The 20,326-nt window shown below is 39.0% G+C and overlaps 4 protein-coding genes and 1 pseudogene across 4 annotated transcripts; 2 read left to right on the forward strand and 3 right to left on the reverse strand.

Annotated features, from left to right (window-relative positions):
* Positions 1-84: 84 nt before the first annotated feature.
* LOC149009558 (uncharacterized) lies at positions 85-1,775 on the reverse strand. The gene has a single exon (XM_089161641.1). It carries the CDS (start codon positions 1,561-1,563, stop codon positions 736-738), a length of 828 nt encoding a protein of 275 aa, XP_089017767.1. The 5' UTR covers positions 1,564-1,775; the 3' UTR covers positions 85-735.
* Positions 1,776-5,392: 3,617 nt separating this feature from the next.
* LOC149009559 (pentatricopeptide repeat-containing protein At3g48250, chloroplastic pseudogene) lies at positions 5,393-8,093 on the reverse strand (annotated as a pseudogene).
* A 1,197-nt stretch (positions 8,094-9,290) lies between these two features.
* Positions 9,291-10,467, reverse strand: LOC149009560 (uncharacterized). Its single transcript, XM_089163595.1, has one exon. The coding sequence runs from the start codon at positions 10,433-10,435 to the stop codon at positions 9,464-9,466; it is 972 nt and encodes a 323-aa protein (XP_089019721.1). The 5' UTR covers positions 10,436-10,467; the 3' UTR covers positions 9,291-9,463.
* A 3,328-nt stretch (positions 10,468-13,795) lies between these two features.
* On the forward strand, positions 13,796-15,834 carry LOC149009561 (B3 domain-containing protein REM5-like). Its single transcript, XM_089163179.1, has 5 exons — positions 13,796-13,859; positions 14,315-14,404; positions 14,482-14,800; positions 14,920-15,041; positions 15,203-15,834. Exons 2-5 carry the CDS (start codon positions 14,315-14,317, stop codon positions 15,452-15,454), a joined length of 783 nt encoding a protein of 260 aa, XP_089019305.1. The 5' UTR covers positions 13,796-13,859; the 3' UTR covers positions 15,455-15,834.
* A 678-nt stretch (positions 15,835-16,512) lies between these two features.
* LOC149009562 (B3 domain-containing protein REM10-like) lies at positions 16,513-19,157 on the forward strand. Its single transcript, XM_089162364.1, has 8 exons — positions 16,513-16,942; positions 17,018-17,315; positions 17,408-17,532; positions 17,621-17,904; positions 17,961-18,063; positions 18,148-18,357; positions 18,842-18,896; positions 18,991-19,157. Exons 1-8 carry the CDS (start codon positions 16,871-16,873, stop codon positions 19,155-19,157), a joined length of 1,314 nt encoding a protein of 437 aa, XP_089018490.1. The 5' UTR covers positions 16,513-16,870.
* The last annotated feature ends 1,169 nt before the right edge of the window (positions 19,158-20,326 follow it).

The raw sequence follows: 20,326 nt of genomic DNA on the forward strand, positions 1-20,326 counted from the left end.
CATTATTTGTTCAATAAAAATGCATATAGAAGCTGCGGGCAAAGTCTACAAAGACTGCAACAACAAACGGTTCCCTGCTTTCTCTCGATATAAATCATTCTATTTTTCCGGTATTTGATATGTATATCATTGTGTCAAATGGGCCCTGACCAACTGATCCATATAAATTTAGATATGGAAAGTGGGTTGCATGTATTAAATACGATGTAAACTGAAAAAGAATCAATTAAATACAATCAAATATCATGTGATTCATGTCTACATCGCCCTCTGTCTTTCTCGTGATACTCATTAATCGTCTCGTCTTGATGGCTTCTCAAACTGATCACGTACAAAACACTCAATCTCTTACGTGTCATGTGTGTGTATCTACAGAGAGAGAGAGAGGAGCGTAGGACCAGCCTCCTCACACAGACACTCAGACACTCTCCTTCCTTAAATGCGACGGCACGCTCCATTCATTCTCCCTGGCCCCACCCTACATATCTCAATCAACTGTCCTTTTTTTCAAAATTTCAATCTCTGACTGTTTTGCCCCTACACGGGTGGCTACACTAAATCACGAGAAAGCATTCTCTCAAAACATGTTTACAACGGGACGGGGAATATGGACACGATCTAGGAAACAGCGATCAAACCGTAACACTCACAGATTTGGAAATTGCCGACACGTGAGAGTCATACGTGTGCGGGCTGGCGGTGGAAGAAGAAGAGCCAATCCTTCCTTCCGAACTCCTAAGACGCAGTCACCATGGCACACGCAGGTCCCCTGCAACTCAACGCTCTAAGCAATCTCCAAGACCCCTTCTCTGTCTCCCTCGTCACCTTGGCCTCCTCGGCCCCACCACCACCGCCGCCGCCGCCGCTGCCCACAATTGCCGGAAAAAACAACGGTGGGTTCCGGCGATTCTGTCGATTTTTAATATCTTTCAGCTCCATCTCCTTTGGAACATTCACCATTCCGAACATCAGCAAAGGCCACTTGGGTTTCGCCGGAATCGTCGATGTCGAGTTAATACCAGAACAATTCGCCTTTCCCTTTACCGGATCCTTACTCTTCGTCGTTGTGCTCGAAACTCTTTGTAATTTCCGATATTCTAACGCACCACTGGTTCGCATCACGCGATCTTTCGAAATCGTTTGGGATCTCTCTAACCCACTCATCGATTCCGAGCGTCTTCGCCGACGACGGAAGAAGTTCTTGAACGTGCAAGATTGACTCCCATCATCGTCGTCGTCGTCATCGATGACATCAAGAATGTCATTCTTATCTTCTTGTTCATGGCAACATTCTTTCTCTTCTTCCTTATAAGGTATTAGCTTACCGCAGAAGATTATATCATCAGCAGGACACACATCAGCTTTGAGATCAGAGAAAAACTCGAACAATTCTTGATCCGTCGACAAACGCCTGCGATCATCATCACCAACCCAATTGGGGGTTTTTGTAGCTGTGCCATCATCGTATATGGGCAAGTCACAGAATGAGAGACACTCTTCAGCATCTGAATCATCCATCTGCTCCAGATTTTCTCTTATGGGTTCCTCTCTACTGGCAACCATGATTTACAATGAAGAAAGAAACAGAGTAGTAGTGGAAGGTGATGGGAAAGAAATTTAGTTTTGAAGTGATTTGTCTTAGAGGGGAGGCGAAGATGAAATTATATATAAGGAGAGGAATATGGGGGGTGGTGGGGTAAGTTTTCTCGAAGACAATTGAAATTGGAAGAGGAAAGATGAAAGGAAGAGGGTGGGCTTCCAGATTACTTAGTTTCTGTTGTTTTGTTTTGTCTGCTCATAAGCTTCTAGAATTCGATGAAGGAAATTCTTGGTGGCATCTCATTAATATAAAGGGTTGCTTTTGGACCCAAGTGCTTTGTTTGCTTCCTTATGGGGCAGAGCGAGTTAGTTGGTAAAATCACACATAAGCGTTGAAGGAGTAAATGGGTAATGACTTCAAGAACAGGACAGATTCGTATATCCCTGAAGATGATGAAAATTTGCTAAATTCTATGGATTTCGTAGTGGGTCGGGTCGGGTTTTTAAATTGGGGCAATGAATATTCACCCGTATGAGTCGCAACTGATCTTGGGAAAATTAAGTCAAAGATTCCTTGGAGTGGCTTAGCTTTATAAAGTGTTCAAGGGGCCAAACTGGTCAATAGGGGCATGTAAACCTCATAAAGTTGAACAGTCGATGGCTAATAAAAAGGCCAAATTTTGTACGATTTTTATTTCAAAATTGGATTCTTTGTAATAAAACGATTAAATAAAGAGATTATTTTTCTTTAAAAAAAATAATTTCATTACGTTAATATGAAATATTTCTAAGAATAAAAAATATTTGATAGTTTTAGTTAGACCGGCAGATAGATTTTCTATACTTCGTTCAGATGAAGACAATGGAAAGAAAGAAGAGAAGGTATACACTATACACTAAAAGAAATATTCGAACATTGGCTATGGTAGAACCGTAGAAGTCTAAAAAAAATCAGATAAATTATATACTAAAAAAAAAAATAATACCAAGTATGGCTTATGGATGGACGAATATAAGAACATAAAATTAGAGAAATCGTAAACAAGTACATAGATTTTGAAGAACCTTACTTCTAGATTTACCAGAAAAAAAGGACATAAATTCACCTGCCAACAATGAGCAAGACAAATAGAATCATAACGTAGCTGATACGAAAGTTTCCTACCCGGCCGGTCTGCTGGGCTCAACATACCTTAAGTTGGGATATAAGCCGATTGGCCTTGTCAAAGTGTAAAACATGCTAGACTAATATAGCAACCGTTATCGATGAAGAAGGTCAACCCAGTTCTTGATCGAGCGGGACCAAAGACATGGAGGCATAATCTCAGGTGAAACAACAGCCTCCGTATGGTAGACTTGCCAAATATATAAAAAGTAACACTTACAGTATAAGAAGATGGACATAACCCTTCGGTAAGCATCCAATACAATTCTGAGCATAGTCTTGTGTAATCCTTGCACGAGATCTTAGTCAGTTCACTGTCTGACTTAGCCATCAGAAGCGGTTGCCCAATATTCTAGCCGGCCCCGCATCTAACCCTTTTTGCAGGACTCATCGTCTTCAGCTTGAAGGGAGGCTTAGTCGGGAGAAGCATCAGCATCAGTATAACTATTACGCATCAAGCAATATTGTTGCCTTGTCACCAAGGAATTGAGTCAATTGGACACATAATATCCTAACTCTTAAAGAGCAACTTAAGCAAGTGATTAAATTTAAAACGTTTTCTCAATTAATCTTTTAAGTTCAAATTAAATCCTTAAGCTCATGATCAAGGTTGAGATCGTCACTCGTCAGTAAAATTAACTACATGCTTAATAGCTTATTTTGTGAAAGAATCAAAATTTCTTTTAATTGCAACAAATGTCTAGGTAATTCAATAGTATATCAATGACTAATAAAACAAAAGTAGTATCCATTAATGACACTGTATTTTCAATTACGACAATACGCTCATATTATTTTGCCGCCTAGTCCTTGATGGATAATGTGAAAAGGACTTGAAAGTTAAAACTATCAACTTGTCCCAACCCTCAACCATTTAATTAAATTTCAAGATTGGGAGGGATAACTAATTGATTCCCTCTCTCCTCCCTCCTCGGAGCTCGTCCATTCGTTGGGTGATCCCTTGCTCTCATGTTCGAGTGTTTGTCGCGTAGGCCGGGGGCTCGGAGCGTAAGGATGGAGATTTTCAATTACGACAATACGCTCGGATATTTTGCCGCCTAGCCCTTGATGGATAATGTGAAAAGGACTTGAAAGTTAAAACTATCAACTTGTCCCAACCCTCAACCATTGAATTAAATTTCAAGATTGGGAGGGATAACTAATTGACAATCAAAGACCATTCCTAACGAACTACATTAATTGCGCAGAAAAATTTAGAAAAACTGTAGAAAAAACATAGATGTCAAATGATGTAGATCTTAGGTTAAAATCCTGAATATCAATTTCAAAGTGCACAACAAATCAATGCATGATTTGTTGTCTTAGAGTCTTAAGTAACTTGAGAGGGCCTCCGTGATCAATTGGCCCCTTTTTTTTTTAGCTTTCTTGGTAAGAAATTTATTGGCTAGCTTTATTGACAATTAGAGACCATAAGAGTTGGCTCAGCAAAAACAAGTGCTTTGTAGTATGGAATCAAAGATTTAAATCTCAGATGAAAAGTGAAAACCCATATCTATGAAACAGTTATCCTTCTTATATAAACTAATAATTTTCAAAAAAATGAAAAATTTGGAGGTATACTGTGACAGTAACTACTGTTTTATCTGTGAAACTTGTGAGGTTGATGAGGAATCTGGGATTCGGTGATTAATGGAAGAAACAGTCCTTCTAGAAAAAGGGACCCTTTGACCCATTTCGGCTTCAACTGTATTTTCTAAGTTTGAAGCTTTGAGCTATCCATATAAATAAATAGTATTGAGAAGAAAAAGGCTTGAACAAAGATAAACGCTGAAAGAAAAGAATAAGTCCTGTGGTCAGCACCGGCGCTTCCGTTCTAGAGAAGATGTTTGCTTTAGCTTTTCTAAAGTTTTTTCGGAAAGAGGATTTTGCTTTTGCATGTCCCACGTAAACACGGTTTTGAAAAGGAAGGAATTCTACTTACTACATAAGAAAATAATTCCTCGATGAAATTGAGTTCCTTATGATATGGGTTCTTATTCCTTAGTTGATGAGAAAATCTGGGAATTCATTCCTTGGAAGAAGTCTTGGAGCATTCATCTTAAATATAAAAAATGGAAATGCATTGACTTCTTCATTTGAAAATAGAATGGGGGAATTCCAGAATGCTGATTTGCTTCCAGATGAAACTTTATCAGGAATCGATAGCTCTAATTACCTCAATGTTCTCCCTTAGAGACCAACGGTCAAATACTGATAATCTAGTACCTTAAAAGTCCATCAGAAACTTTATCAGGAAGATTTTACATTAAAAGAATGTGAAAAAAAAAAAAAACTTGTAAATTTAAAGAGTGACTGCAACATAGAGATCGAGATCTCCTTTGCCAGGCCACTGGATGCCCTACCCATGGTTACCCAATAGCCAAACGCCTTGAAAGCAGAGGATTTGTATCACAATGCAAAAATTGTTTTGTTATCATAATTGAAGCTGTTGACCAAAAAATTATTTTATCAAAATGTGTAAAAGAGTGATTTTTTTTTGGGGGGGGGGGGGGGGGGTATGAATGGGGTAGCCCACTTGGATAGATGAAGCTGCACAGTTCAACAAGTTCCCGAGGTGTCTACTCCATTTCAAATGATGATTAGTGTAAGTTAGATAATTGCTTCCTCTTGTGTGGCAAAACCTTGTGAAGTCTTAATATACACTTCACCATGATTGCCATTTAAGTTGCTGTAAATCATATAATGAACATTGACGAGTTTTGCCACTCAAAGAGGAAAAGAAGAAGCATGATTGGAAATTGAGTAGAAGGTATTCAAGTTGCACGAAGGAAGAGGCAAGCAACAATGATGACATCCTTAGCGTGTTTCTACAAACTTCTATTCCCAGAAGCCATAAAACCCACTATGTGTAGCACTCTCAGTCATAGGATTCTTTTTTGAGTCTCCAGGATTCAGAGCAAGTGTAGCTCCAGCAACTGAGATTCAAGGGTGCAGAATCTCCTACCTTGAAGCCATTTGCAACTGAGACTTGAAGCCAAGGACCACATATACAAGCTCTGATATTGCAATTCCCGAGCCTCAGGTTCATCTGCCATGAAATTCCTATTTAATCTCCAAAGAGTTTTCTCATGGTTTCCTTCAGATTATTTGATCTTGCAGGGAACATGCTGCAGGGTCATTCAACAATAGCACTTCTTTACTCATTCTCTCAACATTAACAGTGAAGTTGGATCATAAACTCATTACGTTTCCACCAAATAAATCACAAGACAGCAACAACAATAATAAGCATTTTCTAGACTCAATGGTGTCATCCAAATGGATCATTGCCTTCCAATTGGCTCTACTTGAAATCATACTTATCAATGAATTTGTTTAATCACAAATCATTCTCTGAACCACTAACAATGAAGTTGAATATTCGCTCTTCCACCTCAGGGCATCTATCATTAACATAATTATGAATGACACAGTAACCAATTAAGCATAAGGTCAAACATTAGCCGTCGCATGTTCTACAGAACCAAAGAGATTCAAAATGTCTGAATGATTGCGAATATGACGAGGACACTTGTAAAGCAAATCTTGAGCTTCAGATTGCCTTCCTTGTTTGAAGAAAGCATTGAAGACATTCAGGTAAACTGAAAGAGATGGGTGTGCCTTTACAGTTAATGCTTTCCAGAATTCCTTAGCATCTTTAATTGTCCCAGACTTCGCTATATACTGAACAAAAGGTTCCTGGAAAGGTGGAAAGTTCTGTTTTTTCATTGAACAAAGAAGGTTCAATGCTTCCTTGAGTTTTCCTTCTCCAAGTAGCCTTTGAATCAAAAGCTTATATGTAGCATGCAAAGGTCTCAAATTGGCCTTCTCCATCATCTCAATGAACAAAGCATATGCACCATCTACCTTATTCTTAGTACACAAGCCACTCACCAGGATTTCTAAGAGATCAGCATCAACATTCAAGTTCTTGTCAACCATCTCAGTGAAAAAATTTAATGCCTTGACAACTTCACCAGCCATGCAGTGCCCCTGAATCAAAATGGTCCAAGTCTTGAAGTCAGGTGAACAATCCTCTGCTTCCATCTCATTCAACATTTTTGACGCCTCCTCTAACCTCCCTGCTTTACAAAGTCCATAAACCAATTGGCTGTAGGTAATGTTATCGGGTTTATAACCAGCATTTCTCATTCTTTCCAAAATCTCTTCTGCTTCATCGAATTTCCCAATGCTGGTCAGAGATCTGTGGATCCCATCATAAACAGCCTTAGAGAGGGAATGCCCTGCTGCCTCATATTTCTTTACAACTTTGAATACCAAATCCATATCTGAGTTGCCACTCAAGGAGATCAGACGTAAAAGCTTACTACAATCCTGATCTGAGGGCTTGTAGGGACTATCCATCATAAGCTCATAAAGCTCTACCAAATCTTTTATCATCTTTCCCTTCTGAAATTGCCTCCAAACTTTTGCGTAGGTGTCAATATCAATCACATGACCCACTTCCTTCATTTCCTTAACCATGTCCCAGAATTCAATTGATTCATTAGACCCAAGAACCCGAAGGATTGCATTATATGTAACATTACTGTGTACATAACCTAGATGCTTTGCGGCCCAACGGAAAAAACTCAAAGCTTTTAAAGGTTGTCCACGAAGTTCCTTTAAGACCCTCAACATGATATTTTCCGATAGAGAAAGCTTGAGTTCAATTTTCTTCTCAACCTCATCATTCAAATCCGACCCAATAACGAACTCAACAACATTTTTCACAGTAGATTCCGTGACGCCCTCTTCAATCATCTCAGAGTACAATTTAGTTAGAGCATCAGCAGCATCCGCCATCTTCGCATTCTTGAAATTACTCATAAGTGTCAGATATGTTTCCTTATCAATATCGAATCCCCCATCTCTCATGTTCTTGACAATGACCCAGAACTCATCCATCGAATCCTTCCGGCCTAAAATTCTGAGCATTAGGCTATATACTGGATAACTGGGTTTGAACCCTTGTTTCCCACAAACCCACTGGAAGAAATTCCAAGCTTTTTCTGGGTTGTTACCAAGTTTTTTCAAAACATAAACAACAGTCTCGTGTGTCAAAGTTGGATTCGATTCTGCCAGTTCTTTTTCTATCACGTCAGACCATTCATTGGCAGAAATCAGTTCCCCAATTGAGATTGGGTTTATTGAGAAATAACGTTTTTGGTGGGTAGCAGGAAAAGTAGAAATATACATTTGGGGTGAACTAATGGAAGGAAAATCAGGGGAGAAGTGAGAGTACAACGTCACCTGGGGTTGAGAATGCAGAAGAGTTCTCGACTGCAGATTCAGGTGGAGCGACCTGAAAATCCGAATAGACATTGCCATTATCGTCGACCTCTTCATACTGGTTTTCACGGTTATCACTGCCGAAGCGAAAACTGCCCAAGAAATGAACAAAGGGAAATTAATCAATCAAAGAGGAATGGGTTTTACATAAAACCCTAGTTACAACGTTTCTTCTCAGGTTCAACGTTTCTTTCTTTTCACCCCCGTGTTATCGCCTTGGTTAAGAAATTAGAGTAAATTACCCGGTTCAACGTTTCCTTTCGTCATGTTTTTAGTGTATTTACATATTGATTTTCTGGTCACTTCAGTCTTCACTTACTTGTTTGTGGGTTTGTTGCAGTCATTGGCTTGCTTGATGGACCAACCCCACAGTTTAAGCTCCCGAAACTAGTTTCATGGAAGGACATTAAGGTATGTGAACATCAGTTTGTCATGTTGTTGTCTTTTTCTAATCAACCAGGCTACTAGATGTATGAAATGTTTTACCTTTGGCACATTTATAAATTTGGTTTTCCCTTCAAGTGTTTGTAATATAGTGAGCATGAAGATTGGCCAACAAGAAAACTCAATTTAAAGTTTCTTGAGAAAGAGTGGTTGCCTTCAGGTTTCAAACTGAACTATAAGTATTCCAGCTTGCAGATTTTTTGGGCTTTTAGTTAAAAAATAAAAGTGATGAAGAAAGACAAGCATATCTTGGCCATATATCTTGTATGACTTCATATAAATCTGATTGCAAAACAAGCATTTGTGTGCTTGACCCCATTTAGTTGGTACTAGGCTAAGTTGTTAGATTCTAGTTATAATTTTAGTGTCCAAAGATAACAGAAATTTTTGCATTAGTCATGTAAGGGGTGATGCCACAAAACTTGCTTTGGTCCTTAGTCACTTATAAAAATATATCACGATCTGCACCTTGGATAACCAGTAGAGCCTGAAATTTTTCTCAAAACTCGTAGGAATATGGTTCATGTTTGATAAGCCTACAGCACGGAAAATTTAATACCAAAAAATTGGGAATACGAGAGGTTTCACAACTTCACAAGGTATATAATATACTGTTTCCTTGCTCAAATTTATTGGGCATATGGTAGTTCCTAGTTATTTAACAAGAATACTTTGAATCTTTCTTCCAATTGATTTCTTTGCATTTTTTCTTGTTCTTCTCTGAATTTCAGCTGGAGATGGATACTCCTTCTTGCAGGAGGTTTTCCTTATGATTTGTTTGGGCATGTTCTGGGTTCGTTCATCAGAAAGCATATTTTTATAGGACAAGAACTGATGAGCAAATATGCAAGCTATCCTCTGTCCACAAAACTAGCATTTCCTTAGAACATCATTTGGTTACTTATTGTGGTTGTATTAGCTCAGAATCTTCTGTTTTATGTGCAGTCACAAACCAAAAGAAATATTGTTGATTGTAAATTTTTCTGTAATCATTTTCCCTTTAAAAGATAGAAAAAGGAAAATCTATGGTGCGAATCTTAAAACGTATCCTTCTTTTGGTGCCCAAGATGCTATTAGGAAAGACCAGAGGTTACAGACCTTTCGCAAGATGTGAAGACAAATTAATACAAATACTCCCCCAAAAGCAGCCCTAGTTTCCAGTGACCTTTGTGGGGAATTTATCATGAGGTAAAGGCAATCCATGGTGATCAAGATCCAACCAAGACCTTCCAACAATGACTTGATTAATGCATTTCTCCCCCTGTCTTCCCCTAACAATATGCAGACTATCCTGGAACATAGTGTGCTAACAACAGAAAAAGTTGTCACTGACCATCCTCTGTAAGAAAGAAGCTTCCCTCCCACCTCTAAAATCTCTCTTCTGCACACACAAGAAACACACTCTCCAGAAAGTGTTGAAGACAGAAGAGCTTCTAACCCTGTATAGAAAGGCAAAATAATGGAATCTAGGTACAAACTGGCATGCAGGATTCCAGAAACTGTTGATGCTTCGAACAGGGCATGCTTTACATTCCTATCAGCTGCATTTTCAAAAGCAAGGGCTGAAATGTAAACCAGTTGGAGAATTGAAGGACCCACGTAAGACAGAGGAAATATGGTGTTGATGCGGCTGCCCTTTGCAAACACCAAAAGGATAAATGGTAGGACAACTGGGCCAGAAGGCAGCCAATATCTCCTTGCTGACTGACTCAAACAAACTCCCCTGCCTCCATAGATCTCCAAGATGGTAATAACCAGAGTTGCAAGATATGAAGTTGCAATAAGGATGAGTACAGCAATATCTACAATGAGTGGGTAATTTCCTGGGTAAGTACTGTCACAGAAGTAATGGTAAGGACAATTGATGGGGTCTGTTGTTTCCTCTACCTGCCATTTGATGCATTTGAAGAATATTGTGCTAATATTTTCCACACCCCATTCAGCTTGAAAAGCTGTGATTTCTGGATACAATAGTAATCCCAACCCATCCATCATCGCATTGGCTGTCTTCAGTTTCTGATTCCCTGGCCGTTCACACAAGATATATGTCCATGAGTTGCTAGTATGTTATATAAGATACGCCTTTTTCTTAAAGTGTGTTGGTGGGAAGTTACTGTCTCAGGGCCTCAATAAGAACTGGATGAAGAAAGCTCAACTGACTCCTTCCGTCTTATCTTCCAAAATGTCCAAGATACCTGTTCCCGTCATTAGGTAAATGGGATTTTTTACCTAAATTGGGATTCAGTCTTGCTTCGGTTATGCATATAATAGATCCTCAGGTTTCTGCTGGTGAAATTTGGTCTATTTCTAATGCAGTGGAGGGTAAGACTTGCAGGTACGCTTGACACATAGAGTGTAGAAGAAATTAATGTGGGGTCAGCTTTGTTTCCAAGGAATGTGGTTGCTATACGTCAACTACAACTAATATCAAGAAAATATCTGAGGTCCAGTGTTAGTTGAAGTGGTTGGTTGGGGAAAATTAATGTATTGGGTTCACTACCCAGTAGTGTGATTTTCTTTTTCACCCTGTAGCTAAATGTAGTTTATGAAGTTCCTGAAAGTTTGTAATGAAGCTAAGGTAGTTTACATGCAGGATTGCAGGGTGAAGTCTGGGCCTTATGTTACTATAACTCTTGATATCTTGTTTATGAGATATTAGTTTTTGTCATCAACTGAGTCAGGTCCAAGGAGATTAGAACGTTTGACGTGTTACTTAACAGTGGTTTGAATAAAGCTCACAACTCGGTGCATAGAAATGGGTGTGGGGGAAATGAAAAATCCCCATGATTCCTTTCTTTTCCCCCTTCATATAAGCCTGGGAGGTTCTGTCCAATCTTCTAAAAAAGATGAGTAACATAAGAAAGGGTTATAAAAAGTAGGTAATGTAATAAAGATGGTAATCAAATTTTACAATTGGGTTTCATTGAGTTTGCTAATTTATCCAAAGGCAAAGGTTTGTCTTATTTCCTCTTGATCTCTTATTATGAGTTGTTTTTCAGATTTCTTTTCGTGTGTCCAATGTAAATTCATTGCATTCAATATAAATAATTAAAACGAAAAAAATTCCGTGAGAATGAAATAACTAAGAATTAATAAAACAGTCTGATTTTTTTTTGGTAAGAAATTTGCAAAGAAAGAAAAAACAATTCGCGAAACAGCCTAGGCAATTGGAGAGCATAACTCCTGAACCCAAGGAATGGAAATATGTCAAACTGTCATACACGGGATCGATAGGGCCCTCCTTGCAAGAGCATCTGCAACTGCGTTTATCGCTCTTGGAATAAAACAAAAGGAGCACGAGAGGAAAGATGAGCATAACTCCCTAATATCCTCCACCAGAGGAGCTAAGCATAGGGGAGGGGAGATAAAACCCTAAGATTAGGGTCTAAATAGATTTTAATAGCTCAGATTTGTCTTGCATGCTAACAAGGCATGAGTTCAAGATTTCAGAGCTGAGATTTGATCAAGATTGAGTTCATTGGCTGTCCGGCTCCAAGTTTCAATTCTTAATTTTATCATCTTAAATCTTCCCCCCCCCCCCAAAAAAAAAAAATAGGAAGGGAGGAAGGGGGGGCTACGAGAAGAAACATGGGCCTTTGGGCCCAGGAAAAGGCCCGCAAACCCAGAGAGGGAGAGAGGATTGGACCAGGAGGGTAAGACTAGAATGGGTAGGCCAAAAAATGGCTGGATCGAATGGGTGGGTTGAGAGGAGGGACGAAACAGAAGGAAGCGGCAACAGAAGACCTGAAAACGAGAGGGGCGACAACAACAGTCAACAAATCTGGGGCTACAATTGTAGTGACTTTGGACAAAGATGGAACCTGAATGGAGGTCCTAGTAGATGGCAATGGAAGTGCCTATTGCTATAGCTCCTCTTGCCAAAGCCACTCCTGAACTGAGTCGCTTTAGTGACATTAATGAGTTGAACCGTTAAGCTTGATTTTAGGCGGTTGGATTGCACATTTTGGTCAAAATTTCGATGTCGGCCCGCTTGTTTCTCAATGAGATCTCGATCTAATAGCCCCAAGATCTCAATCTGACCTGACAGTCCATGATATCTTGCTAAACAGTTCAGCACATTAATGATGCTGAACCGAAGCAAAATCACCTCAAATGCCCCCTATGGACAATCGAACCTTCCACCCTCACTATCCACAGAAGAATCCAAACCTTAGAAACTAGAAAGAGTTTGAAAACTCACTTTAAAGATGGGCTTTTTCAGAATAATTCAGATCTTCTACCTTTTTAGTAAGCAAGTTTCTGGAGGTTGGTATTTGTTTTACAGATTACATTTTATGTTTTTCGGTTTTCCTGTTAAGAAGACATAATTCATTAATTAAGCGCAAGTACAAAGATCCTAACTATAGAAAGCCTGCAAATATTTTTTCACCATTAATGGAGTACAGGCTTCCTAAAAAGGACAAAAAGTATAGGTATAGATTCTAAACCTTTAACCTTTTATGTTATTCTGTGAAAGCATACTGGGGGGTCAAAAGCAATGCCTATTTTAAAAGGACCAGCAAGGGGCCCAGGCCCAGGCCCAGAATTTGAAATAGGATAGAAATGGGAGAGGGAGGGCAGAGAGAAGCAGGGTCTTCTATCAGCGGCACAGAGGCTGCCGCTTCAGGCATGGCAGGGAATGCTCTGATGGTGATTGAAGCGGTTCTTCGCAAGGCAGAGGGCAGAGGAATCGACGCAGGCTAGGCGCCTGAGCAGGTTGGTATTGGGCAACATGGCCAGATTGGGTTTCTAAGATGGTGAAAGAGATTAAAGCTACAGGGGGTGAGGTCACAGGTCACAGGGCGCAGGGGCCAAAAGAGGGAAAGGTTGCAGGAGGCGCGGAGGAAGCAGCACTGTGCCAGAGGTGGGGCGCAGCGAAGGAATCCTCAGGCTAGCTGTCGTTTTACAAACAGGGCACAAATTCTTGGGAGTATTGGCCATTGTGAGCTCGCAGAGCTTCTTCTTCAAACCAGGGCGTTTTTTCCTTTTCGTTCGTCTTCTTCATTCGATTTCGATTCTGTGAACGAACTAAAACAGAGAGAGAAAGGGGTGGGTTTTGAAGGGGAAGGCAAGGCGAAGGGCTTAGACAACGAACAACGAGTCAACGACTTGTTGCTTTGGTAGCACCTGGAAAACGAACTAGTGCTTTCTTGTTCTTTATTCGACTTCGACTTCTGTGAACGAACGAACACAGACAGAGAAAGAGAGGTGGGTTTTGAACGGAAAGGCAAGGCGAAGGGCTTCAGACCACGAACAAGAGGAACGCAAAAGCGATAAAGAATAGGAAGGCGAAAGATCAGGGCTTCCTGTATTTCGCTCCTTCGGTAAGCTTCCAGTTTCTCCTCTACCTGTATGCCAAGCCTTCCCCAGTTTCTGTCCTTTGACATGGAGTTATCTGTTCGGCTCATGCTGGATAACAGTGAGTTATTTGCATTACCTTAGCCCCTAATTCATTTTCTAACCTTATTTGAACTCTAGCATCTCTTTTTTCGTTTTTGAAATCATAGCTGAATAAAGTCTGTCTCAGTCTTGGTTCGGAATTGTCTCTCAAAATTCAACCCACATCCCCATATATCATCCTCTATATTTGATCCCTTTTGCTGCCCGAAATCTCAATTAAACCCTAACATCCACAGGTCTAATTTTATTCAAGTTCAAACAAGCTGCCGTTTTTTGAGGTTAATTTCTTGATGGGTTCACCAGTTCCATTGATCATGATAGATGTCTGGGTTATGTTTTTCTTTAATTTGAGTTAGAAAACAATGTATCTTGGGTTTTGAAATAAAGTAGCTGTATCTTGTTGGCCTTTTTTTTCATGCCTTTCAATCTATTCTGGCTTCTAATCTTTAATATCTGTCCTGAATTCATGCGAAGATGGAAAAAAAGAAAATGCTTGCGTTCAAGGGTCACAGGCAGATCGAGAAACCCTGCTTCTTCAAGCCCTTCCTACCCGATTTTCCGCTTGTAAGTCTCTGCTATATATGGTTTTTTGCCTTTTTATAAATTCCTTTCACTAAATTCATGTATTTTGGCTGTTATAGGAAATCCCTAAAACATTTCTGCTCAGGCATCTTGCCTTTGGGAAGTGCAAAGTTGGGCAAGAAGTGACACTGAAGAACCATCTTCGCAAAGGGAGATCGTGGCCAGTGAAGCTCAAAGGATTTTGTTTCAAGGAGGGCTGGAGTGACTTTGTTAGAGACCATGGACTATGCGTGGGAGATTTTCTGGTCTTTAAGCACGAGGGTAGTATGGTTTTCAACGTTATGGTACTTGATCATTCTGCATGCGAGAAGACTAAGTACCCAGCTCGAGATGTTGATATAGATGATAACAAGAGAGTCCAGTGGAGAAAATTCATAGGTAACCTAGTTATTTCACTGGTGTTTTCTCTTTTAGTTTCTTGCTCATTTCTGCTCCCCAAAATTAAAACAAAAAAGTAACAAACGTTTGAGGAAGTAATAGAGCTGCAATTGTGCTAGATTGGACTGCTACCAGCTCCAACACCGGAGGGGCTTCTGTGAAGATGAATGGGAAGATTGAGTCCACTGATCAATCTTTTGAAAAAACTCTCACAGCCTTCAACTTTGAGTACCATTGTGTGGTGAGTGCTTTAATCCTCATAGTATATGGTGGTGTCATTTTTATTTATTTATATTTTTCATCTTAAGAAAGTTTTTAGTTCTAAGTAAACATATAGCTAAAACTGATATTGTGCTGTATTGTTTGTAATCGTTGAATTTACTAAGTTTTTTCATTTTCCAGTATGTGCCAAAGCATATTGCCAAATTGAATGGTCTAAATGAGAAATGTTGCAAGGCATTAATGCTCACTGATAGAAAGGGAATACCATGGCAAATGGAGTTGAAGCACAGAACGAGTGATGACCAGTTCAACATTTCAGGTGATTGGGCTTCAATATGTACTTCAAATGGCTTGAAGGTAGGTGATGCATGCACTTTGAAGCTCACTTCTTATAAAGGAAATCAGAAGATCATGGGGTTATCCTTGATCTGAATTCAAATTCGATCCGAGCGAAGTGTAGAGTTTGTAGATATGTTTGCTTGAACAGTAACTGACTGCCTGTGAACTCAGAGCTTTAATATTGGTGAGTTGCTTTTGTTGCAGATGATTTTGATAAATTATTCTAAACACTTATCATCAATCTTGCAATATTGGTTCTATAAAACTGAAGTATTATTCTGATAATACAGACTTTGATCATTGAGGCATTTAATTAGTGGTCTGTCTAGAGATTAATGACTCAATAGTTTAAGGTTTGTTGAGCTGCATTAACGTAGTCCAAGTAAAGGTTGTATTGCAATGATTTATAAATGGGTAATTTTAGCCTGTGAAGAATGATTGATTAAATAAATCTATCATATGCGAGGTCCCTAATGTTAAGAGGAGCAACCCTTTGGTTGTAAAAATCTCTAGATTCATGGAATCAATAGACTTTTACACTAAAAACGTGAATCTGAGATTTATGAGAAGGGGTGAAATCCAGAGATTTCAAAAAAGCTTTACATTTACACATTCCCAAAAATCTACCTACTGCAAAGTAAGGTTCTTTTGGATGAATTCACCAGATTTTTTTTCACAACCAAACCCCTAATTTTATAAATTATAACTCTATGATTTCAAATCTTTAGATATTTGTAATCTCGGACCATGTAACCAAAAGGAGACTAAATAAGTTTATCATATATCGGGTCCCTAATGTTAAGAGGAGCAACTCGGCTCAATCATGGTACAATAGAACAATAATACTTGAAAGAATAAGTTCCCAAAATCTCTTATTCCCAAAATCTACCTACTGCACAGTAAGGTTCTTTTGTGCAAATTTTTTTTTAATATACTTGGTTACTTTGTATTGTAATTTACCAAAAGGAGAAAAGTTGTTTTCTATTGCACAGTTGTAATTGAACCAGTTGAAGGTAAAATCTATGGAGAGGCATTGTTTTCCCAAAGAGAGCTGCAAAGAGATTTAGTAGTTTCAATGGAAATGGGTAGAAAATTCGGTGAAACAAAAGATATGTTATGCCGAAACGGTATGAAACCAATATGTAAGAGTCCAAGACATTTTACATGTGCTTCTGAATATTTACCTCAAACATCTATCTTTGCATAAACCTATAAAACTACAATTTTGAATACCATAAAACATTGAGGTGGGTGTATCATTCCTAAAATACCCCTGGGAGTCATGACCCTTGAAATCCAATTTACATTCAATAAGTCGTAAGAAAAACTGTTCGCCTTCATCCAAGGGAATCGCCACTTTCCCAGTTCCCACTGCACCGCGTTTAATGCAGAGTTCCAATCCTCCAAACAATGAGTTTTAAGACTTTCTTGAGAACAATAATAAAATGCTATAACAGGATTCCTACTTAGAGAAAGAAGTGCAAAAGCAGGTAGAAACCCATTTCTAAGATGGGGATGGCCACAACCAGGAATCCGCACTCGTTCTTCAGGATCATTATACCTGGTTTTCTTGAAGAACTTGTAAGTTAATCTGTTACTGTTTCATCTTTCTTAATTAGATTGATTTTTATTTTATTCAACATAAATTTGTTGCAGGCGATTCCCAGAGGGTTCATGAAATACTTAAGAGGAGCGAACTGTGAGAGAGGAGAAGCTATACTGAGAAATAGTGGCAAATCGTGGCGTGTGAAGATTCATGGGTCCTATTTCAAAGAGGGTTGGGCTGATTTTGGTAGAGACCGTCATCTTCTTATTGGGGACTTTTTGGTCTTCCAACACCAAGCTTACATGGTGTTTGATGTTATACTGTTCGACCGTAGTGCATGTGAGAAAGAGTACCCATCAGTTAATGCTGAAAATGAAATTACGAGGGAAATTGGGGTTGAAAACAGAGGTAATTAACGAGAGATGGTTAAAAACCAATTCCTTCTTTTTATTATTATATATAGTTCGAACTGATGCCATTTCTATCTATCTGGCTTTTAGACTTCCAGGGTACACCAAGAACTTGTACAGGAGTGACTAAGGCCACCAAAACCTGTGCTGTCTCGAACAAAAATCCATTTTTTGTGGCGACCATCGGGAATTCATATCTCAACAAGCCTTATCTGGTGATCAGTAGCGTCTCTCTCTCTCTCTCTCTGTAGTTTTCGCATGAAACTGTTAAACAAGTGTTTTACTAGCTGGTCAATGGTGCAGTATATTCCAAAAGAATTTGCGGAGTCGAATGGGCTAATGGGTAAAAGCGGCTTTGTTGCGATCCTCAGAGATGAAGGTCTTCGGTCTTGGCCTGTGACTTTAAGACAACAAACCAACGGCCGGGTGAATTTTGGATCTGGTTGGCATGAGTTTGCACTTGCAAATCGACTGAAGAAACAACAAATCTGCATTTTCAGACTCATTTGCTGTGGTAACTCGATGTCAGTAAAGTTACTTTTAAATCCTTGGATTGTTCTTGTCCTTGTGGGCTTAAATTCTGCCAGGTTGTTCATCCTTCTTCTTCTAGATCTGATCTGTTTTTATCTTCTGTTTATTCCAGACATAAAGGAGATGGAAACATGGTATTTGATGTCAGTGTGGTAGACTCTAAACCATCCTCTGCAACTTCTTGGAAGGATTTCAGCCTCTCATATTCTCATGCGGTGAGACTTATATCCCCCACGTAATCTAAGCTTTTTAATTCTTTATTAGAAGAAAAAGAGTTTCTTTATAAGTTCTTTTTCCAGTTACAAGGAAAAGCATGGATTCTACCTTTTTCTCGTGTTGTCTCCAAGTCTTATCTACAGAGTCACAAGAGTGAGAACAAAGTAGCGCAGAACAGAACATTTACTGAGGAAGAGAGGCGAGATGATCAGAGAATGACGTTGGAGGATCTTCGGCAGAGCAGGAAACCCCACTTCTTCAAGCCCTTCTTACCCGACTCATGTCAACAGCTCGTAAGTCTTTCTAGCTCTTTGTTCCCCCTAGTTTATCTCTTTCAATACGATATCAACCCTTATAATCACAGCCCTTGCGTTCACTATCTCACCTGAGAGGCACTCGTCTATCTGGTTCTCGTAAATGTCAAATAAGAATGAACTCGGAACAATCAAGAAGCATATACTTCTATGTTACTAAAACCATGAAACTACTAATCTGCATTTTTCGCTGAAAACTAGAAAATCCCTGAAGAGTTTCTGAAGCATATGACTAGTGAGAATTGCAAAGACGGAGAAGAGGTCATACTTAAGAACCCTCATTGCAAAGGCAAATCATGGCCTGTAAAGCTGAAAGAATTTTGTTTTAAAGAGGGATGGAGTAATTTTGTTAGAGATCATGAACTGTGTCTTGGAGAATTTGTGGTGTTTAGGCACGAAGGAGGCTTAGTTTTCGATGTAATGGTATTTGGTCATTCTTCATGTGAGAAGGAAATCTACCCAGCTCTTCCATATGAATATCGATGATGACAAGAGTGTTGAGGAGAAGGAAGTCAAAGGTAATCTTATTTCTTCAACGGTCTCCTTCAAAAATATTTTTCTTGTTTCTTCCAATTCTATGGTTTTTCATTTTTGTTTTCATATGTTTTAAAGGTCCTGTGAGTTTTGTTCCTTCAACTGACCGAGTCAGAGGCCGTTCCACAACTCTTTATAATCGAAGCAAGGGAGCCAAGACTAGTTCCAGTAGACAAGCTTCTTTTGATGTCTTGGAGAAACATTTCGTCATCCAAAGGCCTCATAGGGTGAACGTTATGCTTTAGTGTCTGTCACTGTGTGTGTGTGGAATACTGAAACAAATGATTGTGTGTATTGGAGAAAGAACAAAAGATTCCTAATCACTTTTTGAGATCTAATGGTATAACCAGATCAATGTACAAAGTGATCATCAGAGATCAAAAGGGAAGGTCTTGGTCCGTTAAGGTATCTGGCAATAAGAAACTGGGAGGTGGATGGCCAAATTTTGTTTCTGCATATTGCCTGAAGAGGGAAGATCTTTTCTCATTTCAGAGAAGTAGCTCAGTCAATATGCCTTCAATCGAAAACTTCAAAAGAAAAGACAGCATCTTCTGGTATTTTCTTCAATCGTTGTGCTTGAATGATTTGATACGAAATGGTTGTTCCAATGTGCTTACTCATTTTCCAACTCCAATACGGGTGGGGTCTTGTCTCTCAGTTCAACTTGAGACAGCACCTCGGTGTTCTTCAAATCGTTTTTCTGTGATACTATGGTTGTTGATTGCCCATTTTCCCCTCAGTTAAATCAATAAAATGTGTTATGGGATTCTTGTATTGATTATAGATAACACCATACTTTCTTTATGTGGTGGTAAAAGAGCTGTTAATGGTTTATCATGTTTTTTATTATCATCACCCCTCAAGCTTTCATGTACATAAATTTTCTTCTAACTAGAGTGTTCTTGTCAATTGGCACATGCATTGGATTTTCAATGTATTCCTCTGTGATATTTTAAGCAACGCTAGAAAAAATCTTGTATCATATTGTTTTTATCCTCAAGTTTACACTGTTTTTGAATTTTCTCCAGTATGTCCCAAGGTATTTTGTGAAACTGAATGGTATAACAGGGAAGACATGCAAGACAATACTCAAAAATGGAAAATGAATACAATGGAAAGCAAAATTGAACCATAAGAAGAGTGATGGCCAGGTCTACATTAACAGTGACTGGGCTCAAATATGTGCATCCAATAGCTTGAAGGTGGGTGATACTTGTATTATTGAAGCTCACTTGCAAAGGAAAGGGAAGGTCATGGAATTCTCTTTGCATTAAATACAACAATAGAGCTAAAAAATGCATGCATGTAAGAGAATGCATTGACATTCATGAGAGTTATATGATTAGATTGGACTTAGAATGGTGGTTGCTTTAATTCAATGACAATTCAACTTCACGCGACTGGGTTGCCATAT

Source organism: Hakea prostrata, chromosome 7 (genome assembly GCF_041222555.1).
Source record: "Hakea prostrata isolate BN-2017 chromosome 7, UWA_Hpros_2, whole genome shotgun sequence".
Taxonomy (NCBI): Eukaryota; Viridiplantae; Streptophyta; class Magnoliopsida; order Proteales; family Proteaceae; genus Hakea; species Hakea prostrata.